Below are 24,065 nucleotides of genomic sequence, written 5' to 3'. Positions count from 1 at the left end.
CAGTTAATGGAAAAAAGGAGGTGAGATCATTTTTACATCTTTAGGCAGGACAAAAAAAAAAAAAAAAAAACAGTAGCGAGATGAGTTTGGGGGTTCATGGAGTGATCGTGAGTTCTGATTTGTTCAGTGGGGTCCAGTTTTTGCCTGTTGCCCCTGTGTAAGAATTGATGATTTCAGAACCAGCTGCCACAGTAGGGGCTAAAGAATGTCCCACTGGCCTTACTGGAGAGTGGTAAGTTCTCTGGCAGTGGAAGCCACGTGGGAGTGAGTGACTGTGCAGAATTCAAGTGCACACTGCAGTGGGGACTGCTGCCCCCGCACCCCACATACCTCGGCTCACCTCCAATTTCACCTGCAGCTGCAAGAAACAGTCCCATTGCACATTTTTTCTCAATCCATTTTTTAAAATTGAGGTAGAATTTACGTCACATAAAATTAGCCGTTTTAAAGCAAACAATTCAGTGGGGTTTTTTAGTACACTCTCAATGTTCTACAACCACCACTTCTACTGGTCCAAAACATTTTTATTGCTCCAAATGAAAACTCCCTACCCATTAGCAGTCACTCTTGATTTCCTCCTAACCCACTCCACCCACTGGCAACCATGAATCTACTTTCTTTCTCTAGAGATTTACCTATTCTGGATATTTTACATAAATGGAATCATGCAGTGTGCTACCTTTCATGCCTGGCTTCTTTCACTTAGCATAATGTTTTTGAGGTTGATCCACAGGGTAGCATTAGTGCTTCATTCCTTTTTTCTGGCTGAATAATATCCAGTGCATGGGGGCAGCCTCCCACCCCCAGTGCCAGAGTCCCTACTTCTCTGCTGTAGGTTTTCTCCGGCTCTCTGGGAGCTTGTTCAGCTTGCATGAGGAACAGTCTGGAAGAGCGAGGGATTTAGCACCCAGGCATCTGGAATGGAATCAGTGGATAAGTACCTCAGCCTCCCCATCCCGGGAGACAGATGAAGATAATTTGAAGGTCTGTGTTACATGATTCTTTAGAGGGTCCCCGGTGGGATTGAGCCACAGTTTCCCACAGTGGTAACCAGTTCACAATCGACCCTTCTCTCTTCCCTGCGACACTCACCCCACTCTCCACCCTGTGCTTCTTGGGAGAGATCTCCCAAATAGACCACCTGCGCCCACACCCTTGTCCAGGGTCAATTTCTGGGGGATCCAAACTAAGGCAACATTCGTGGGCCCTTGCCTTAAAAGGGTTTTACAATTTTTTGAAGAAACAGAGGAGGATAACAATATCCCTGGAGCTCTCGACTCTCAAGATTCTGACTGTCCTCACTCCGCTCACTGATGTCACTGGGAGCCTCAATGTGCCAAGCGGATGTGAATTACTCAGCCTCAGAGTAAAGGACTAAGCCAAGTACTTTATTGGGAAAAATTGAGAGCCACACAGTATAAGTAAGGAGCTCTAGAAGTTAGAGATAAAGGGGTAAGATATAAATGTGGGATCAAACCAGAAGGATATTATTCATGAAAAGGGGCAGAGAGGGAGGAAGGGGAGGCAGACCCTGCGGTTCAGTTTGGGGAGAGGTACGGGCCTCGGAACGCTGAGGGTGGAACTGTGGAAGCCAAGCCAGAGCATCAGTCAGGTTCATGGACAGGTCCTCAGAGCATGAGCTAAATCCTGGCATTGTCCCAGTGTGTCCTTATCCATTCAGGAAGAAGTCTGTTGAGAAAGCAGGACAGGACCAGCTGAGCTTCTTGGGCTCAGCTTATCTTTGGAACTTGCAGTTATGTCTATACATCTTTTCACAGGAGGACGTTAAACGGAAGTGGGTTTGCGTTGGGAGCAAGTCATCTCCGTCAAGGAAAACTGGATGGGAGGGGATTGCTGGCAAAGGCCGTGTTGAGGAAATGGATGGCCTGGGAGGGCTGGTTGGCTCACGTGTCTAGGCTGGATGTCCCGTGGCCCCTCTGCAATAGGTGTCTGAGATTTCACTATGTCTGCACCTCCCTCCACCCCCCTACCTCTCCTCGTACTTCCCAGCTTCGATTGGCCCCCGAGTCCCTGTTGATCCTCGGTTCCCAGAAAGCCACATCGTTTACCCCTTTTCAAGGTGCCCTCTTCCCTCCTGCTTGGAGCTGGTTCTGTCAGCACGAGGTCTGCCAAGGATGTAGCTGCCCCGGGACAGACCAGCCAACTCCCAGGCCTCCCAGCATGGGCCTGGCGAGCCTGGGGCCCCGGAACTCACGTCTTTTTTGGCAGAAATTCAGGCAGATGGCTTTGGTTTGGAAGTTGTTATCGTTTCCCAGGCAGCCACCATAGACGAAAGGGGAGCAGGTATTATTCTCCTTAGCGTACCACCACCGAAGAAACAAAGCCATGCACGGGCCACTTTTTTTTGGCATAGTGCATATATCTGCAAAGAGACCCTGGAGTTGAGAACTCAGAGTACCCATCCTGGAACAATATTGTTCCCCCTGGCAACCACCATAGATGAAACGAGAATAAACTCCTTTTCCCTATCACAGCACGGGACCCAAGTTCCATTGACATATTGCGCATATTGCCAGGGAGCCCCCGGAGTGGGTATCTGCATCCCATCCCTGGAGACAGGGTCGTTGCAGATGCAGTTAGGTAAGATGAGGTCATCCCAAAGTAGGGTGGGCCCCTAATCTAATATGACTGGTGTCTTTATAAAAAAACAGTAAATTTGGGCAAAGTCACACACACAGGGAGAGAGCACCATGTGAACATGAAGGCAGAGATCCAGGTGATGTGTCTGCAAGCCAGGGCACACCAACGATTGCCAGCACAGCGCCAGAAGCTAGGGGAAGGCATGGAACAGACTCTCCCTCACCATCTTGACACCTCAAAACCCCGAGAAGGAACCAGTCCTGCTGATCCCTTGACCTTGGGCTTGTAGCCTGCAGCACTGTGAGACAATCCATCTCTGTGGTATCCAGGCTGCGGTACTTTGTTACAGCACAGCTAGCAAACTGATACAGGCCCCAACTGAACAATGCCTGCCTAGTTCCATGAGGGCAAATCTCCACAGCTAAACAATTAAATCCTGCTGACTTTTACCTCCTCAGACCTCACCTGTCTGCCAGTCTCTTCGATTTAAGCCTCAGCATCTCATGGCTGGGCTGTCGAGATAACCTCGCACCCATTCTACTGCCTCCAGTCCTGGCCCTGCCAATCAATGCTTTATGCTGCCCACCAGAGAGAAGCCGCAGGTGGGTCTGGAAGCTAAGCTGATCCTGTCATTCCACAGATAAGACCTCCCTTGACTTTGTGACATAGTCCTCCTGTGACTCACAAGGCCCTTCATCCTCTGGGTCCTACTGTGGCTTTGGCCTCCTCCCCTGGCAGAGCCCGGTGAGCTGCATGCTCCGACAGTACTCAGCACACCATGCTATGCCAGCTCCCCATGCCTTTGCCCTGCCATGTGCCCACTGCCACTCATTTGTGACACTCCCATTCTTCCTTCGAAGCCTTTCTCAGACTTCAGTTCCCCTGTGACATCTCTCATGACTCTACTCTACATCCCATACTGCCACACCTTGCTTCTGAATCTCATGTGCATGCTCGTCACTTGTTTACATCTTTGGGCTCATCCCTGAGGCTGTGAGTTGCTGGTGAGCAGGGATTGTGTCTGATTTCATCTTGGAATCCCAAATCCCTAACAGGTCGCCTGGCACAGTACAGGACTTTATGGAATGTTGAAGGCAAAATAAAATATATCCTGATCCGAACTGAATAAATCATTCACTGAACACGTACTATGTGCTAAAATGCTTTAAGGGACAAAGAAACGGCAACGGCCTTTGCTACTTAGGAGCTCCCAGTCAGGAATGACAAATGATTTAAGCTAACATATATCAGGTGGCCATTATGTGCCCGGCAATGCTTGAAGCACTCCGCATGCATCAATTTATCTGATCCTCAAAATGACCTTTAACACTGATCCTTTCATTATCTGAGGAAACTGAGGCACAGTGAGGGGAAGTTGTTAATTTGCCCAAGGTCAAAAGGCTGGTAAAAACTGGACTGAGATGTGCACCAGGAAGTGTGGGTTCAGGATCCTCACCTGCAGGTGTGTGAGTGACGTAGCCCCCTGCCTGCTCACTCCACTCCCCTGTCAAACCCAGTCCACTTCATCTCCTAAACACCTGACACCCCACTCTTCCTCATCCCTTCCGCTACCTCTCTAGTCCAGGCTACATTTTTCTTTCACCTTGATGTCCTCCAAGATACTCCATTCCTCCTCTTTCCTTCTCTGAAGGCGTAGTACAAACCTGATCACATCCCCAACCCTCCACGCGCACTCTGCATTCTGGCCTCCCTGGGCCGCACCACTGAGCCTTTGTGTGTGCTGTACCCTGTGCCTAGAAAGCCCTTCCACTCGCTTTGTGCCTAAAATACCACCCATCTTTCTAAACTCAACTCCAGGCTTCTCAGAGAAGGCTCTCCCAAGCTTCCTGACCACGCTGAGCAGGCCAAATCCCAGTGTGGGTCTCAGAGGCATTCAATAAATATTTGTTAAGCCAATAAATAAAGAATCTTTGATAGTCTTTTTGGAGCCCCGGGAGATGGGCATGGAGTTAAGATTGCAGCAGCAGGCCGGACGTGGTGGCTCACGCCTGTAATCCTAGCACTCTGGGAGGCCAAGGTGGGTGGATCACTTGAAGTCAGGAGTTCGAGACTAGCCTCAGCAAGAGTGAGACCCTGTCTCTACCAAAAAAATAGAAAGAAATTATCTGGCCAACTAAAAATATATATAGAAAAAATTAGCCGGGCATGGTGGCGCATGCCTGTAGTCCCAGCTACTGGGGAGGCTGAGGCAGTAGGATCGCTTAAGCCCAGGAGTTTGAGGTTGGTGTGAGCTAGGCTGACGCCATGGCACTCATTCTAGCCTGGGCAACAAAGGGAAACTCTGTCTCAAAAAAAAAAAAAAAATTATAAAAAAAAAAAGATTGCAGCAGCAAAGGAAAAACCCTCTGGTCTGGAGTGGGCAGGGGAGGATTCCTGGTACAAAGTTGTATAGGCAGAGAGGTGGTCACCCCAGAGCAAAAAGCTAGAAAATATAAATTGCTTAACTTATCATTGGCAGCAACAATGTTGGTATATGTTAGGACAAAAATGGCTACCTGGGAACTCAGAAAATCATGATAGCAAAAAGTAGCCATGTAGCCAAAAAACCATCTGATTCAATTCCACTCCTTCACCTATCTTTGTTTGGGGAAAGTGAGTCTCAGGCATTCTCTGATGGGACAAGAACATTACTAATGTCACACACCATATTAGAGGCAGTAACGAACCTACATCCCAGGTCTCTCGAATCCAGCAATCTTGTCCAGAGCCCGCCCCTCAGTGAACCAGGGGACAGTGCCAGTCCAGGCAGGCAGTAGGTGAGGACGTGGGTAGGGGTGTTGGTTGGTTATTACGAGGCTCTGATGATTACCGTGTTCGAGGTCTAGACATTTTCTTCCACAGCTGGAGAGGCAGCACTTCTTTCTGTCCGGGCATTGTCTGTCGCTCGTACACAGGTCCCTTTCTTTGAATTCACATTGCTCTTTGACTCTGGGGCATCTCTCTAGAAAAGGAGCAGTCTTACAACATAAGCCTTGGCGGGCACAGTGCCCATCCTTTGCTAGACACAAGGCGATTCTAGGGAGACAGGGAAGTTTGCTTTCATCTTGCCTGATGCCGGGAGTCCTTTCCTTTGGGGTGGCCTCATGTGTTTCCCTATTGTGTGAATCACCCTCCCTGCAGACCACCTTCTTACCCCAGTCCTTAGCCCCATCCCTGCTAAAATGCAGAATTTCTCAACCACTAGTGACATTTGAGCTGGATAATTCTTCATGGTGGGGGGCTGTCCTGTGCTCTGTAGGATGTTTAGCAGCACCCCTCGCCTCTTCCCATTATATAGAGTAGTACTCCTAATTGCAACAGCCGAAAATGCCCCCTGACATTGCGTATGTCCCCAGGAAGGCAAAATAGCCTTTTTTGGTTTAAGCTGGTTTAAGCGTATCTGCTCTTTTGCCTTGTTGAAGAGTCAATGTTTGGAAGTTCCTCTGGAGGGCAGTATTATTCAATGATTTATCAGTCTCCAACCTTTTTGGCATGAGGGACCGGTTTCATGGAAGACAATTTTCCCACAGTCTGGGGGGTGGGGGGGGATGGTAGGCGATGGGGAACGCTCTAAATACAGATGAAGCTTCGCTCACTCACCTACCGCTCACCTCCTGCTATGCGACCTGGTTCCAAACAGGCTGCAGACCAATTCCGGTCCGTGGCCTAGGGTTTGGGGACTGCAGCAGTGATTAATGTCACTCACCCTGGAGTCAGTTTAGTTTTTGAATTCTAACTCTTGGTCTGCCACTTACCCTCTCTGAACCTTGGTTTCTTCATCTTTAAAGCATTTTGGCCTCACAGACTTGTGAGGAAGAAATGAGACAAGGTGTGTCAATCTTTAATCATGGTAAGTGATGCACAGTAATGTTAACTAACATTTCTTAAGTACTTACTATAAGCCAAACAGTCTTCTAAGCATTTTAAATGTATTATCTCATTTAATCCTCATAACAGCTCTATGACACGAGTCCTATTAATATCCCCATTTTTACAGATGAGGAAACCGAAACACATGGAACTTGGCCAAGGTTACGTGGCTACCAAGATTTAGTCCTCTTTTTTTGTTTGATTTTTTGGAAATCCCTACTCAGAAATCCCTACGTATTCAATGTTCAGCAAATGGTAACAATTATCATTATTACCATAGAGTCATGGAGTATTAGTGTCTTAAGTTTAGAAGGACTTCTGGATACTGTCCTTCATCCCAAAGTCAAGGAACCCCTGGGGATGTAGGGACACTTTTTAGAGCTACATTTGAAAGAACCAGGGGCAGATAGAGATGATATCCTGAAAAGGGGGCCTGTCTTTCTCATGGGGTGAGGGGAAGGTCCCTTAGGCTTCCCAGATTCCAATTAATATAAGCTCTTCCTATAAGTGTTAGATCCTGTGACTCTCCCCGTACCCCCCCACCCCACCACCTTCCCAAGAAACACTCCACTTTAAGGGGGTTGAAAGTGGGGATTGCCTAAGTCAGGGTTCCTGCGTCCACAGAATAGGTCTTCCAAACCTCTCCCTCCTCTCCCAACCCAGGACCAGGACTGAGGTGGTGGAAAGCAACCCAGATCTAACGATTTGTTCCTTCTTTCTTCCTCCCAGCAAACTCCCCTCTCCCCGGGGCAAGGGCTGAGGCCCAGTACTTACTGGAAAAGAACTGTCCACTCAGACCAGGTCCCAGGACATTCATGAAGAGGATGCACAGCACCATGAGGCTCAAAAGTCCAGACGATTTCATTCTGAAGAGCGACCTGCCTGTCTGGTGGTTCCAGAACCTGGAAATGTCCGGCTGCCTTGGCCCTGCCTATTCCTTCAGTAGCCAGCACCTCGGGGATAAGAACTGGAGACAAGCCAGCCACCCTCGTTCCTGCTGGGAACGCCAAGTTCCAAGGTCACACATGGGACTAACTGACACCCACAGCTCACAGCGCTGGGGGAGGGTCTCTTGCTGGATGGCTCCTGGCCCTGCCTCCTGGGCTGTGCTGGGCTGGGCCCTCTGATCAACCCGGGGAGTGGGCTGATTTCACACTTTCCAGGCTGCCTTAAGTGTGAATGCCACCATCTCGAGTCTTCATCTTGGTAACCTGGAGAGCCGTGGAACGTCCTCATCCTTCATTCATTTCGCATGTACATGCACGCCAACCAGCACACCCCTTCTGTTTGTCCCTGACAATGTGTCTCTGTCAATCTCTTGGTAACTCATTGTTTCTCTGGGACACTTTGTGCCTATATCTAACTTTTTTCTCTTTTTCTGTGAGTCTCCCGTGGTTTCTGTGTCCCTTTCTCCCTCTCCCACAGTTTCCTCCCATCTTTTTCCCTTTTATCTTCTCTTTGGGTCACTCATATTCTCTGACTAAAGCCACAGAGTAAAGATGTTGCCATTGAGTGGGGTGTGGAGGAAGAATCGGGCTGATTATAGAGTCTTCAGCGGGTGTTTGTCCAAGTCATGTTGCTTTGAGAGCTGCACAGAAGGTCAGAGCTTATGGGGGAGCTTCTACCTTCTGCTGCAAACTTCTGATTGTCTGAGCAGGAGCCGTGAGATGAGGGAAACTGTCCAAGAGACTACAACTGAATAAAGTTCAGTAACACGGCAGAGTTTCTGGGTTCTAACTGGGTTGGTGGAAGAGCTACAGGAAAGAGGGTGCTGGCGACCTTGGGCAGCATCCTGCAGCCACGGAATCCAGAACACCAGCCACTCAGTCGGGCCTAGTTGCGGGCAGAGACACTCTTTAAAGAGTAAATGATATCTTCAGGGCTCCCATTTCCTTCCCTAACCAGGTGTTACCCTTTTGGGCCAAGCTTTATTCTCCAAATTTTCCTACATGACAGACAGAAGCCACCCTCATCATCAGTGAGTGACTACATGGTCACAAAATTTGGGGTCACAGAGCCCCCATGGGAATCCTATCCCGCCAACTTCACAATCTCACTTAAGGAAGATTCCACAAGATATAAGGGGTAGAGTTCCTAACAAGTAACCGAGGCATCCTCAGCAGTGCTGTCCTCTTATTCTACTTCCCATCTTCTCCCAAACTCAGCCCAGGAGAGAGTGAAAACCCAGAATAACCAGGTGGAAGGGTTCTGAAGGACCATCAAGCCCCATTTTCTCATTTTATAGACAAGGATCATAGGCCAGAGAAGTGAGGTTGCTGACTGTCACCCAGCAAGTGAGTGTCAGAGATAAGGTTGAGGGAGCTGAGCACATCAGTTCTTGCCACAGTTCCCTAGGGAACCTTCTGGTATCCATGTGGATATAATATTGACATTTCACTGTGGAGTTGAAGGTGGAGAGGAATGGTGAGTCCAAAAGGGATGAAGAACCACCAAGACTGTGTCCACCCTGTGAGCACAGACCCCTGGCCCTCACCCTGCTGCTCTGCCACTGGTCCACACCCACTGCCCAGCTCACCACAGATGACGATATTGCTGCACTTATCGTTGACAGTAGCTCCAGGGCATGATGGTGGGCATGGACCCGAAGGACTCCTATGTGGGCAGTGTGGCCTAGAGCAAGAGAGGCATCCTGACCCTGAAGCACCCCATCGAACATGACATTGTCAACAACTGGGAGCACATGAAGATCTGGCACCACACCTTCTGCAAGCAAGCTGCATGTGGCTTCTGAGTACCTCGTGCTGCTGACCTAGGCCCCCCAAACCCAAAAGCCAACTGTGAGAACTTCAGCCAGATCATGTTTGAGACCTTCAACACCCTGGCTATGTAGGTGGCCATCCAGGCTCAGCTGTCCCCATATGCCTCTGGCCGTACCACTGGCATCATGATAGACTATGGTGACAGGGTCACCCACACTGTGCCCATCAACAAGGGCTATGCCCTCACCCTGCATCTGTACGGCTACAGCTTCACCACCGGGGCCAGGTGGGAAATTGTGTGTGACATCAAGGAGAGGGCCACCGCTGCCTCCAGCTCCTCCCTGGAAAAGAGCTACGGGCTGCCCATTGGTTAGGTGACCACTGTCGGCAAACGCAGTTCTGTTTCTCTGAGGCTCTCTTCCAGCCTTCCTTCCTGGGTGTGGAATTCTGTGGCATCCATTAAAATGTCTGCAACTTCCATCATGAAGTGTGACATGGACATCTGCAAGGACCTGTATGCCAACAGAGTGCTGTCTGGTGGCACTACCAGGTACCCAGACACCAACAACAGAATGCAGATCACTGCCCTGGCTCCCAGCATGACGAAGATCAAGACCATCGCTCTCCCCCCGCCCCACCCCCAGCACAAGTACTCCATGTCAATTGGTGGCTCCATCCTGGCCTTGCTGTCCACGTTCCAGCAGATGTGAATCAGCAAGCAGGAGTACAAGGAGTCTGCCCCTCCACCAGCCACCACAAATGATTCTAGGCAGACTGTTCCTTAGCTGCATTCGTTACATACACCCCTCCTTGACAAAACCTAACTTGCTCAGAAAACAAGATGAGATCGGTATGGCTTTCTTTTTTTGTTTGACTCAGGATTTACTTTTTATTTAATTTTTATTTATTTATTTTTTTGAAACAGTCTCACTGTTGCCTGGGCTAGAGTGCCATCGTGTCAGCCTAGCTCACAGCAACCTCAAAATCCCAGGCTTAAGCAATCTTTCTGCCTCAGCCTCCCAAGTAGCTGGGACTACAGACATATGCCACCATGCCTGGCTAATTTTTTCTATATATGTTTTTAGTTGTCCAGATTTCTTTCTATTTTTGGTAGAGACTGGGTCTTACTCTTGCTCAGGCTGGTCTCGAACTCCTGACCTTGAGCGATCCTCCTGCCTCGGCCTCCCAGAGTGCTAGGACTACAGGCGCGAGCCACCATGCCAGGCCTTGACTCAGGATTTAAAAACTGGAATGACGAAGGCAATAGCAGTTGGAGCTAACATCCCCAAAGTTCAACAATGTTGCCAAGGACTTTGTATGTTGTTCTTTTTTTTAAACAATCATTCCGAATGTCATGAGCTGTATTGATACAGGAAGTTCCTTGTTCTCTGAAAAGCACCCCTCTTCTCTCTAAGGAGAATGGTCCAGTTTTCTCCCGAGTCCACACAGGGGAGGTGACAGCAATCCTTGTGTAAATTATGTAATGCAAATTCTTATAATCTTTGGCTAATACTTTTTAAAAAGGCAAAAGATTTATATGAAGAGAAACCACAGTGATACTTTTTAACTTTGGTTTATTTTGAATGATCAACTATCATGGCCCCGTTTATCCCCCAACTTGAGATGCTTGAAGGCCTTCAGTCTCCCTGGGAGTAGGTGGAGGTGTGGATGCAGCCAGGGCTTACCTGTACACAGACTCAAGGCTAGTTCAGTAAAAGTGCACACCTTAAAAAAAGGAGGAAAGGGGAGAAGGTGATGTCATTAGTGGAGACAGAGGCTCAAGACTCACGGAGTCAGTAAATGGTTCCCAGGGTCCCCAATTAAGGTTGCATTTTTTTTTTTTTTTTTTTTTGAGACAGAGTCTCACTCTGTCACCCTGGGTAGAGTGCAGTGGTGTATCTATCATAGCTCACTACAAACTCAAACTCCTGGGCTCAAATGATCCTCCTGCCTCAGCCTCCCAAGTAGCTGGGACTACAGGCCCACACCACCACATCCAGCTAATTTTTCTATTTTTTAGTAGAGATAGGGTCTCGCTCTTGCTCAGGCTGGTCTTGAACTCCTGACCTGGAGCAATCCACCCACCTCAGCCTCCCAGAGTGCTAGGATTGCAGGCGAGAGCCACCATGCTCGGCCTGGCAATCATTTTCAATAGCAGCTGTAAGTGGATAGGAAATAACCCTAACAGAGGAAATAATCTAAGTGCATAAAATCTATTTATCCCAAATCCAACAACAAATGTCTTTTTATACTACTGCAGTAACTATTGACTTGAAAATAAGGAACTAGACATAGATGCTATTGCCTTTATTTTCAACTTTATTTCAGAGATTCCACATAAACAAGAAAATAAAGTCATGAAGTTGGATAAAGAGTCAAACTTATCACTATTTTCAGATGTTATGAATATACATAATCAAAGTAACCCTATTAAACATTGTTATACTTAATAAGACAATTTGGCAAGGTAGTTGGATACAAGACAAAACTGATAGCTTTTGATTATGCTACTCGTAATTATTTTGATGATAGTATTTTCTACTTACTGTTCAAATTTGGGGTTCCATGCATTTCAGTCCACAATCTGTGCAGCACTTTTCTGCCAATGGGCAGTCATCATCCTGCAGGCACTTGGGTTTATCAATCTTGGGACACACCAAGGGCTTGCGTGGGCAGAAACCTGCTTTGACTTTTTAGGGTAAAATAAGATACTTGATGTTGAAATAGTTGGTCATAATTTGAGACAAATTTGGGACTCTCAAACAGGGTTTTATTCTGATTAAGCTTCTTACCCTTTCCCCTACAGTAACAATAGACTGGAAGAGGTGGAGTATCAACTTTCTATGGCTAATAACTTGAAGAGTATCAAAAGTCTTGCCATCTCTGATTTATGCAATGTGATAGGATACCTGCCTGCTCCTACAGAATGGATTGGGGTTATATAATCCCAGAGTACCAGAGGTGGAAAGAGTATTAGGAAGCACCCAGAACTTTCTTGTTTTATGAATTGTAGGAATCGAGGACCATATGGGGGAAGTAAGTTGCCTAAGGCCACACAGAATGCAAATAGAAAAGTTGAAGTCTGTTGAAAAGCCTTTAACTCTTGCTACCTTAACACGGTGTACCTTAAAACACTGACAATCCCTGGGACTACATGTGGGAATAAACACCAGCTTAGAGTTGGCTTCTACTCCAAGAGCATTTGCTACCAATCTTTTCCCCAGGCCACCTTATGGGATACGACTGTGATGCTCATGCTCTGAAGTTCTATGCAGACATGAGAGCTTATTAGGAATGTACCTAATTGTTACAATTTTTTTAATGAATCAGTGGATATTGTCACCTTGCAGGTAGGGTATTGAGGAATGAGACTCAGAACAAGTAAGTTTTCTTGGGGAAGGATGGAGAGTGATGATTGGCTTACAAGAACAGCACAACAGTCTTCAGAGGTCAAGAGGTCAACATCAGGGCACTAGCTGGGCATCAAAAGGAGAAAGGTTCTCAAGGTTCCTCAAAGGTCAACCCAAGGTGAATCTGAGATTCAAGACACTCCCATTCCATGGGACAACATGGCGTCCTTGGCATATGCCCAGTAGACTTGAGCAGGTGTATCTCCAGTCCTCACCTGTCCAGGCCCTGGAGCAAACAAAGCCACATGTGGATTCATAACACTTGTTCCACTTGGGGCAATTGATGTCACTCATACACAAAGCTGGACACTCCATACGGGCGGTGAAAGGAAAGAGTGGGCACTGACCTTCCTTGACTAAAATGAGCAGATGTGAGTTTCTTCAAAGCCCACCCCATCTCACCACCCTTCAAAAACAGCTTTTCCTTCTCTTCGAAGCTAATACTTCTTTCTGCAACTTGGCTCATCCCACCCTATCCATTCTTAGAAATATCCAAGAATGACATTTCCTCACCATATCATGGGATATGGTAGAGAGAGGGCTGGGCTTCGTGCCTGAAGCCCCAAGGTAAAGTCCCAGTTCTGCCACTTAATGAGTGACTTCTGTTTCCTTCTGAAGTCTACACAAATCAGTGTAAGCTATTTTAGGATATTTGGTTTTACTGTGAATGAAATGGGGAACCATTGCAGTGTTCTCAGCAGAGGAGTGACACAGTCTGACCCATGTTTTAAAAAGGTCTTTGGGCCTACTGTGTTGGTAACAGACTGCATGAAGGATGGAAGCAGGCAGACCTTTTAGGAGGCTGCTGCAGCAATCCAAGTGAGAAGACGGAGCCTCAGATCAGGGTGGTGGCTGCAGAGGTGGTAAGAAGTGGTCAGATTCAGGATCTACTTTCAAGATAAAATTAAAATTATTTCCTGACTTAATGGATGTTAACTGAGAAAAAGGGGCATCAAGTGTGATTTTAAAGTTTTTCCAACCTATTAATAGGTGAAGAGAACTATGAATAGAGCAGATTTGGGGTAGGGGAAGGAAGGTAAATGATTCCATTTTAGACAAGTGAAGTATGGGTCATTAGGACACAGATGGTATTTAAATCAATTCTTTGGGATTCTGTGCATGTCTACTGTTGTCCTTATCTGATTACAAATTCTATGAGGGCTTCTCCAGGAAATTCTTCTTCCCCTAGTCAGGCTCAGGCCATGGCATGTTTGACTCTCAGAGTGTCTCTGAGTCTCAACCTAAGTTTTCCACAAACCAGCCCAAGCCCATTTCCCTGGCTTTGTCTTCCTGATGCTCCCGGGAGAGAGGACCGAGGCCTCGTCTACAGCACCATTATTCCTCAGAGCCTCCCACAAAGGGAAGCTTGTGGTCTGTGTTTCGCCAAGTCAGGCCACAGGATTGCCACTGGGCCCATGAAATTAAAACTCCAGCTCTACTCCTGACCGATCGGGAGTGCTCGGGCAACTAACTTTACCTCTGTCTCTATTTCCTTATGTGTAAAGCGGTAGTGATGGTACACCTTTCAGCGTGCCTCATACATCACACAGCGCTGCATTTTGAAGATCAATGGTCACCACCTCAATTGTTACCATTTGGTGAACCCATACCACTGGATGGCTACCATATTGAGTCTTTGTGTGTTTTTGATCATATACTCCTACCAACATCACAATCAGGTGTTTGCTATTATTCCAGTATCAAAGGGGAGGGAACTGAAACTCAAAGAGGTGAAGAAACTTGCAGTAAGTGGGAAAGGTCAGATTGTAATCCAGGTCATTTGACTCCTAAGTGTTGTAGGGCACTGTCTCCCAACATTACTGGAGATCACTATACTAAAAAAGGAATCCACAGCCTTCCCCTCCACCCCATTCTACTCTCCACTGCCAGTGTCTACACTTACTCCACGAGATTCCAGAGCTGGCTTTTCTATGGTTCATTCTTGGGTAAATCCTCAGGGTGATGCTCAATAGGGTGATATGATGAGGAACCTTCTTCCAGGGGAATAGACCTGGCTTTCAGGTCCCATTGGCCAAAATTCATTAACACTTTATGTATACTGTGTCATTTTTTTGGCAGAATAATTCCATAGGTAAATACTATTATTATCTTCATTTTATAGACAAGAAAATTGAAACTCACAAAGGCAGGCAACTGCCCCAAGACCTCCTGTCCAGTGAATGACAGAGCTAAGACTTGAACCAAGGAAGTTTAACCTCAAAGTATGAGCCTATAACCTTACTGGCAATACTATTTCTAGTTAAACTAGGCACTCCGACTGCCAGGATATGGGTCTCACCAACTGACATGCAGGCCTTCTTGCAGTCATCATTGCTGAAGAGGTTGTTCGCATTCCCAAGGCAGCCCCTATATGTAAAGGATTTGCAGCTACCGTTTTCAAAGTCAAAATACCAGCGCCATAGGTTAAGCTTACATATTCCTTGGTTCAAGGGCAATGTGCCGGGTTCTGAGGGCAGGAAAAAAAGAGGGAAGAACATAAAAGGTAGAAATAAAAGGAGGTCAGGTCCCCAGCCATTGTCATAGTTCATGGTATTATCATCCAAGTCGTAGAAAGGGGCACAGTTAAAAAAAAAAGAAAGGCTAGGTTCTAGTCCTAGTTCTACTACTGATAGTCTATGTTTTACAGTACCTCCGAGAATCACTTCTTCCTTGCAAAGAATATTATGAAGAGTATATAACAATATTGTACTTTGGAGCTGATCTTTCTTCTCCATTGCTCTGAGCTTCAGGAGGACAAGACCCTTGTTGGACATAAAAAAAATCAGATAAGATCACTCTGAGATCATGATAAAGTGACACAAAAACAAGGTCACTGTGAAACCTACAAGATACCAAACACCTCCCTCTCCCAGGTAACATGGGTGACTTATACTTCTCTACCAATTATAGCTTTACCTTCACTCTAGTCTGTCCTCTGTATAGTTAAGATTCACTGGGACACCCAGTCATAGAATTTTCCCACTTTCTGACAGACGTAATCTAGAGCAAGCCCTCACTCGTTTAAACCCTTCCCCAAATTATCCAGTCAAAACTCAAATCCTGTAATAGATTCTTTCTAACAGCTTCTTACTGAGATGCCTCATGGTTGCCAATGGTGAACATTCTCCCGCATTGCAGCAAGGAATAAACCCAACTTGTTCAACTGCAGGTGTGTACCTGGTGGTCTTTGTCCAAAGGACATTGACAATAGATACTTGTTGAATAAATAAATGAATGAATGAGTGAATGAAAGAATCTTCATAAAACGCAGTTCCTTGAGTTACCAGAAAAACCTCCTTGAAGGCCAAAGAGTCCAAAAATGACCCCAGCATCTAAACTGACTGAGGTTTGATTTTGCCACAGTGCCAAAAACAGTCTCTTGACGCAGAGTGAGCGTGCAACACGTATTAGTTATTTGCGAATGACTGAATGTTGACCAAAGAAGACTAATAATATTATCTCGTTGGTGGCCACCACGTCTAGACTCATGGTCTGGACTCAAGGGTTGGGAGCTGAAGAGAATGAGAAAAGCGTGAGCCCTGGCCTCTTTGTCCTGCCATCCCGCCAGTTCTGGGCAGAGCAAGGGGGAAACCTCAAAAGGCAACTTTGCCCTCAACCTGGATGCCACTACCTTGATAGGGATCCAACCACTTCTTCCTACAGGCAAAAGTACAGCACTTCTGGTGTCCTGAGCAGTCAAAATCCCTTCTGCAATAGTCCTGAATTTTAATGTGACAGGTAATCCTTTCTCCGGGGCACACTCCTGGTTTCTCTGCAAGAAATAAATGTCCACACTCACATTCCTTGAGAGTTTCAGCTCTTCTCCTCCCACGGCAAAGGGGAGTATGAAATTCTCTCAGCCCCATCCTCTACTTCCAATTCTTGGTTCTTGATCTGCTTATATTTAGGGGCCAGGTCTGTCTCTTACCACTCTTAGTACATTTAGATGGATCTGAATCAGGAATTCGTGCCCAGGTGGAACAGAAGGAGAAGGATCTTGGATTCCAGGGCAAGCGGTTAGGTAAGGACCTAGACCCTTGCCTTAAACTTAGGAGCTCCCCTTTCTTTTTGAAACTTAATATTTTACTGCTTAATGCCTTTTCCTCCAGTATCTTGGTTGATAGGGGAAATTAGTAAGGAGTGGTGGAAACATGGAAATAGAAGTCAGGAGGCTTAACTCTGGCCCTTGGCTCCTGGTGAACTCAAGACCAATCTGAGTTCAACTGTATGACCTCTAGGTTACCTCTAAGGGGGGAAAGAATGGTGGAGTGGAAGGAGAACTACAGTCAGACAGATCCACCTTGGGACCCTGGCTCCAACACTCACTAGCTAAATAATGATGGGAAAGTATTTTCCTTTGTCTGAGTCATAAGTTTTCTACTTTTAAAATGAGAATAGCAATCCCTACTTTACAGGCTGCTTATAACAGTCGAGAGAGATGATGCCCATAATGCACTTATCACAGCGCCTGCCCCAAGGTAAGAGCTTGGCAGATGTGGAGTTTGCTTCCTCCCTTTCTAGGGTTAGACACGGCTTCCCGATTTCATGTGCTTGTGGTAGGCAGAACTTTAAAGTTGCACCCCCAAGATTCCCATCTTCTGGTTATTGAATCAAACACTAATCTAGATACTGTTGTGAAGGGATTTTGCAGAAAAACTAAAGTCCCAAGTCAGTTGACCTTAAGATCAGAGAATAACCAAGTGGGCCAGACCCAATCAATTGGGTCCTTTAAAAAAGCAGAGTTTTCTTCTGATTGGTAGAGAAGACGAGGTCAGAGAGATTCAAACTATGAGAAGGATCCAATCAGTAACTTTGAAGATGGCTGAGGCCAAGTGCTAAGGAATAAGGGTGACGTCTAGAAGCGACAGCCAGGAAGGGAGCCTCAGTCCTACAACTTCAAGGAAATGATTCTGCTAACAACCAGTGATCTTAGAAGACACTGTGTCCCAAATGAGAACTACATCCTTGGCTGACACTTTGACCTCAGCCTGGTTGAGAACCTGAGCAAAAGAACCCAGATGCACCAAGCTAGACTTCTTATCTACAGATAATTTGTAACACAGCAACAGACAGACAATACAGTGCTTAATGTGGCTCCGTGGCTCTGTACTGGGTATCACCCCAGTGGAATCTGACCAGAGAGGCATGATCTTCTTGGATACTACTGAGTCTTGGAATTATAGAACTTTAGAACTGGAAGTACCATATTTATCATGAGCACCAACCTGATTTCACAGGTTTATAAAAATGAGGTCAGATGGGACAACATAGTGAATTAGGGGCCAGGTCTAGGACTTATAATCCAGGACTCAACTCAGAAGCCCCACGTCTTCCCTGAAGACCAGCCACTAAGAATTTTAGTACTTTCCAGCTATAACTTTTAACCTTCATGGCACCCTTAATGCAGCCTCCAGTATGGCTTGAGGCTAAGGAGAATATTTGGCTCCTAATTTGGAGCATGCATCAAAATCATCTGTTCATCTTCTAAAACATGTAGAGTCTTGACTGAATTAGAATCTCTAGAAAGAGAGGCCTAGGGACCCCACTTTTTGAACTCTCTCTTAAAACCCTCTTTCCTCCCTGGTCGGCCTTTCTCAGCCACTTGCCTTGTGTGTATAGCGTCCTTCCTGAACACCCCAGGGGGCTCTCCGCATCTACTGGGGATTTCTGGCCACATCTGTCTCCTGACATTACCTGACACATACTTCCTGGTGATCACATCTCTCGACTGTGATTCCCATATGGACCCTCCGGACACAGCCCCTATTCCAAACTAAAGGCCCTATTTCCAACTGCCTGGGAAAGACAGTATTTCGGCATCTCGTAAACACCCCTGTTCTAACACATTTAAGACAGAACTAGTGTCTCATTGTGCCTAGGCAGCACCTCCTTACTCTCTGTTCCCCATCTTGGTAATTGGCATCGACAGGTCCAGTCTGTTATTAAAATCCAGAGATTCCTTCCTCCCTCTCTGCCACCCCAGCATCCTATCAGTCATGGGCTTTGGCCAATTCTGTCTCCAAAATCTCTCTCCAAGCCCCTCTCCGTTCCCTATTCACTAAGACACCCCGGCCCCCAGATCACCACCTGAACTCATCCTCCTCTTTCCTTAACTATCGAAACAGCTTCCTCGCTGGTCCTCGCCCTCGGGTTTATGCCTGATGACTCATCAATTTAAAAAAATTAAACTTGGAAAAAACACATAACAGATAAAGTTAGAGAAATAATTTGTGGGGGCAGGTGAGGGAAGGATTTGGAGAGTCAGCATGGGGAGCAGAGGTAGCTGTCTATCCACAGTAGAGGTGGCCTCACCCTCCATCCCCAAGAATGCCTCCCACGGAAGAAGAGCTGCAGTTTTTTTGAACCCACATTTGATTTCGTCAGCCAGCGATGCAGAGGTCTGCTCCAAAGATAAGAAGAGAAGCAGCAGGAAAATTACATTCCTCTAGGAGAGGGTGGAGATGTGGAAGAGGAAGGTGCGTGTATGAATGAGAAGAGAGGCAGGAGTTAGGTACAATCTAAAGACAAAAATGTGTGCAGAGGAAACTTAGATATGACCCACCAGATTCCCTTAGTTCACGGACAAGAAAACTGACACTCAGAATGTGGCAGGGATTTGTCTGAGGTCAGATGGTGAATCAGGGCAGGTCTAGGACAATCAGTTCCAGGACCCTGCCCAGTCACCCCATATTCTGCCATGGTGCTGTGCTTTGTCCTACCCAGACACTTGCGTGCTGTCTCGCTCCCAGGTAAGAGGCCAAGTTTGAATGATCACAGAAATTTGTTTGGAACGGTTACAGGGCTGGTTTGCCCACAGTCACTCCTGGTGCAACCCCAGACACCAGTGAGCATCTTTTCTTTGTTCCACTGATGACAGAAATGGATAGTATGAGATTTTCCAGAGGGCCTGGGCACACCCTACTGGATCTTGGTGCCACAGAAGCAAAAATGAGCCCAGATGACCTTGGGTTAACCAAGAGATTCTTCTTAGTCTTCTGTTGCTACCCAAGCCTAGGATCTTGTGACGCTCCCAGACACGACAAACAGATGATCTCCCACTTACTCAACCCCCATTGTCTATATATCTCTTCATGACCCTTACGTAGTTTTTATTTTATCATTGTCTATATCTCTCTTCATGACCCTTATATAGTTTTTATTTTAAGTTGTGAGGAATGAATAATGTCTTACTGTATTAACTCTCAGAGTAAATGTATTTAAAAACAGCAGGGGGTGGGGGAAGAAGGGAGGGGGAGGGAGACAGACAACATTTATGTGGCTGCCTAAAAGTAAAGACTTATGGCAATTCATTCCCCCTCTTTGATTTTGGTCCTGGCTTGGTCACTTACAGCGGCAGCGTATCTTGGATCCTCAGTTTCCTCATTTGGAAAATGGGAATAAAACCACCAACCTGGTAGAAAACTTACTGTATAGAGTTAGACCTGAATTCACATCTTGGATCTACCACCTACCGCCGTGTGGTCTTGGCTTAGCCCCTCAAGCTCACTGAGGTTTGTCATAAAGAAAACAATAACAACACCTACCTCGTAGATGCAAGACTTAATTGAACTATTGTTGTAAAGCACGGTAACTGGCTTATGATCAGTGCTTAATATATTTTAGTCAGCTAACAAATAATAATAGTAATTAAGTGATTGCCAAAAATGGTACCTATTACCTTTTTAGCTTTTAAGTTCCCTAGTCAGGAACTGTGAATATCATTACATCAGTTTCCTTAAAAGATTCACCAAAAGGCCCTATGATGCCTTAAATTCTTATGATCAAGTCACCTTTTGGTTTGAAATTTTACCGTTTCACCTGGTAACACATAGTAACCCAATCTTGAGAATTGGTTGATCAGACGAGCCCGTCAGTTAGTAGAAAGCAGAGCTCCAGGATGGTATGGAGGGAGAGACAAAGATTAATAGGATTGCCAAGCATAACAGGGGATGCCCAGTTATAATTTCAGTGTAAGTATGTCCCATGCAATATAGAAAACATAAATCTACTAAAAAGTTATTTGATGTTTATCTGACATTCAAATTTAACTGGTCAGCCTGTACTTTTATGTGCTAAATCTGGCAACGTTAACACAGTATGAATCCATTTTCATTAGAGGGGGTTTTGTTCGAATAAGAGACTACAAAACATGGGTCTTGTGGGGAACAAGTGGAGAGCTGCACAGTGGGGGCTCGAAACAACCAGGACAGACCTGGAATGCAGAGTCATGAAGGTGCCATGGAAATAACAAGCCAGGAATGAAGATATTCTGGTTGAAATCCAGGCTCCAATCAACTCACTATGTCCACCTGAGCTAGTTTTACCTCGGTCTAACCATTTGAAAAATGAGTGAATTTGACTAGATCAGTCTTGCTCATGCTGGGATACCCATATCCCTCAGGATATAGGAAGATTTTCCAGGGGGTCTGCAGGCACAGAGAGGGAAAACATTATATCCTGATTCTTAAAAGCCACATTTACTTTTTCCCGAAGTTGATTTGCCTAAGAATGATTCATCCTGAAATTCTCCTTTTCTCTCTTTCATTCATTCTTTTTTTTTTTTTTAAAGATGTATTTCTTACCTATCTCTCACATGCATTCAAACTGTAAAAACTTCTGAGTACCAAAGGAGCAGCTTGAGAATGCATTTTCCTGAGGATGCGTCCATGGGAGCAAAGCAAAGAAAAGTGGGGGAAAGAAACAACAAGGTTCAGCGCCTTGTTTCATTCAGGCCACAAACTCTTATTGTTACTATTGTTGTTGTTGTTGTTATTGTCAAGGAAGGAGAACCCCTCATTAAAAACAGCACCAGGCTGGGAAGGATCATCACCTAGCCCTTTCAAGTGCTGAGAAACATAAGAACAGGTTTCAACCTCCTTGCAGGGCTTTTCCCTTCCATGTGCTCAACTTACTTCAGTCCATCTACAGTCATAAAGCAGAGGAATCTAAAGAATCTTTAGAATCAAAGGAAAGTCCCAGGAGGCAGTCAGGTCTCCAACACCTACAAACGATGCTGTTGTGCTCAATTTGCCACAGGTTTGCTAGATTAAAGGGAACATAACTCAATCCCAGAGAAACACTCCCAAGACACACAGTAAATTTGTGAGTGGGCATCTAAATACAGTGTCCAACTATTTAATGACTTTTGGCAAAGAGAAGGCCTATAGAACCTAGAAAGTGAAAGATGGTTGGAGGCGGGGGTAACTTACTTTTAGAACAAGGTTCTTTCTGCCTAATCCCCAAGTATTTCTCCCTACCCACTAAAAATCCCAGACATATGAGAACTCTCATCCAGTCAATGTGGGAGAGAGGGCAGTTTCTTAGGTACCACAAAGGTGGGACCTAATGGTGCTAGACTTGGTAAAACCCAAGTTCTCTAATTTGAAGATCAAAATACAATTATACCCATTAGTAGAGGACTAGTTAAGAAACAAACTAACCATGGAACTCTGCTGAGAAACTCCAACATCTTGAGCTAAAAGATGTTACAAAACGGAAGTGTCCTGCTACCAGACACACCTCTCTTCAGTTTTGCTGAAATTAGTCAAAATGAGCATTGTACTAGCATTCAAAACCTTAATCAATTATGCTTTCTATCTTATTAGTAGGTCTTAACCCCATCCTCATGGGAATCCCAAACCAAACCAAATAATCACAACATTTAATCTTAAACATTTTAAGTAAAAATGAAAACGATTTCCGTTAACTAATAAAACTGTATTACGGCTAGAAGAGTTTGCCCAAGACTTACTTGGCCTCCCCTTATTATTTCATACTTGACCCAAACTCTCTTTTGGTTAACTGTAAAACCAGGAACCTGATCCACTGTAGCACAGTACTTAGTATCAGCAGACAAGAAATAAAAGGAAGCCACATGTTAGGGTAATATTTTAGTTTTATTATCTCCTCATTTATGTAATTTTAAAAAATCAGAAGGAAAACAGTGCTACATAGTCCTCTTCAGTACAGATACAAAGTTCCTGCAGCCACTAAAACCAGGAGGCAGGAAATAGCCTTCATAACCCTCCTCCAATTTTGCTGGAGGATCAGGATGGGGAAGTCATTCTAAAAGCCAGTTGCAATATACTGTACTAATAAAGAAGGAGGTAGGTTGACACAATCAAGTCCTTTTACGTAGCTGATTCTGGATCAAGAGAGGTAGAAGGAAGAGTCCACCAGAAAATACGAAAAACAAATTGCTATCAAAATTCCTATCGGGTATCTAGTCTCAAGTTCTCACCTTCAGTTTTAGTAAAAAACTTCAACTGTTAAAGAGATACCTCAACCAAGATCGCCCATGTACAAAACTCTATTTCAGCAACTAACAAAACAATGATTTTCTTGTTGGAATAGTTTAGCCACTTTGGAACTTTGGTATTTACTGACTAGATGAAGTTTCTACCATGGTGCTTTTGACTTTCAAAGAGATATAAATTTTTAAGATGGTTCCAAGTTACTTAAATTTTAGACAGCCTTCTACTTTTAATGTTTCTGTCGAAAAAGTTACTTTCATGTTGATGATTCTGCACATAGGCTGGTGGCTCACAACCTGTATCATAGCAAAACTGACAAGACTTTAAATTTAAAAGACCAATAAAAGAGTGGAGACTTGTCACTGAATCTTTAATCGACTATGGTAACCACGGTTTACTGCACTAATAATCTTTTAGACCTCAAGGTATACGCGGCCTGAGGATAACTTACATAAATAGACAAGATTTAAAAATAAATACCAAGTTAAGCAAGTATTTGAGCACCTACTAAAAATTACACAACTCCCACAAAGACGCGTTTAGCATTTACGAAGTTCTAAGAAAAATGCTTCAGATAGCTGACTTGACGGAATTTCCCCAGTTGTTTGGGCCAAAAAGACCGTTTTCTCAAAGGAGGGGGAGCAGGCAATTTTGGAGGCAAAAAACCAAACTCTGTCGTTTACTGCATGTTAAGCGGATTTCACTTTCACCTACCTGTCACCACGATACCAAGATAAGTTTTAAGAAGGTTTAACGTAATACATTCTGGTTTCTCCAGGGATTAGCCTGAGACTGGCCGAGCGTCCGCTCGGTACTGGGCACCGGGGTGAAGGCTTCTGAGTAAAGTCCCGGGTCTCTGGTTCCCTCCTTAGCAAAACTGGAGGATCCGCAGGGGCTGCCGGAAGCAGCCTACAGGAAGGACGGAGCCGGGGAGGATGCTCGGGGTCTCGCGGGTGCTTCCCGCGTTGAGGTCCACGAGCAGCCAGCCAGGGCCCTGCAGAAGGGCAGGGGAAAGAATGTAGGGGTCCAGGAGGCCTCGGGATTCCGCCACCATCCCAGCAGCCCCGGGAGCAGGCGAGCAGGGCGCCACGTGCTCCCCCAGAGCGGCCTCCCCGTCCCCGCTGCCGTCCATCTTGGAGCCGGGCAAAATGCAACGCGGGGCCTACCCTTGCTCCGCACCACGCGGAGAACGCCGATCGCAGGACCGCTAC

The 24,065-nt window shown here is 45.8% G+C and overlaps 2 protein-coding genes and 1 pseudogene across 2 annotated transcripts; 1 reads left to right on the top strand and 2 right to left on the bottom strand.

Annotated features, from left to right (window-relative positions):
- Positions 1–1,367: 1,367 nt before the first annotated feature.
- LOC123622615 (eppin-like) lies at positions 1,368–7,447 on the bottom strand. Its single transcript, XM_045529124.1, has 4 exons — positions 7,246–7,447; positions 5,432–5,563; positions 2,216–2,383; positions 1,368–1,689 (listed from the first exon to the last, which is right to left on the bottom strand). The coding sequence occupies exons 1-4, from the start codon at positions 7,334–7,336 to the stop codon at positions 1,670–1,672; spliced, it is 411 nt and encodes a 136-aa protein (XP_045385080.1). The 5' UTR covers positions 7,337–7,447; the 3' UTR covers positions 1,368–1,669.
- Positions 7,448–9,055: 1,608 nt separating this feature from the next.
- On the top strand, positions 9,056–9,901 carry LOC123622614 (annotated as a pseudogene).
- Positions 9,902–10,748: 847 nt separating this feature from the next.
- On the bottom strand, positions 10,749–23,986 carry LOC123622236 (WAP four-disulfide core domain protein 8-like). The gene is given in 7 exon segments (XM_045528420.1): positions 10,749–10,916; positions 11,738–11,880; positions 12,817–12,957; positions 14,901–15,068; positions 16,233–16,373; positions 18,971–19,046; positions 23,768–23,986. Coding segments are annotated over 6 exon segments (885 nt in total). The 3' UTR covers positions 10,749–10,916; positions 11,738–11,740.
- Between the last annotated feature and the right edge of the window lie 79 nt (positions 23,987–24,065).

The sequence above is a fragment of the Lemur catta genome, chromosome 17 (genome assembly GCF_020740605.2).
Source record: "Lemur catta isolate mLemCat1 chromosome 17, mLemCat1.pri, whole genome shotgun sequence".
NCBI classification, from domain to species: domain Eukaryota; kingdom Metazoa; phylum Chordata; class Mammalia; order Primates; family Lemuridae; genus Lemur; species Lemur catta.
The sequence above is the reverse complement of the archived record's forward strand: the minus strand, read 5'-3'. Positions and strand labels throughout refer to the sequence as shown.

Excerpts from the sequence above, each read along its gene's own strand:
- LOC123622615 (XM_045529124.1), bottom strand. The coding sequence starts at position 7,336 with ATGAAATCGTCTGGACTTTTGAGCCTCATGGTGCTGTGCATCCTCTTC. Across the intron at positions 5,564-7,245 it reads GAGTGGACAGTTCTTTTCCA|AGAGATGCCCCAGAGTCAAA; the intron begins GTAAGTACTGGG and ends CTCCTTTTCTAG. Across the intron at positions 2,384-5,431 it reads ATGTCTAGACCTCGAACACG|ATATATGCACTATGCCAAAA; the intron begins GTAATCATCAGA and ends GTCTCTTTGCAG.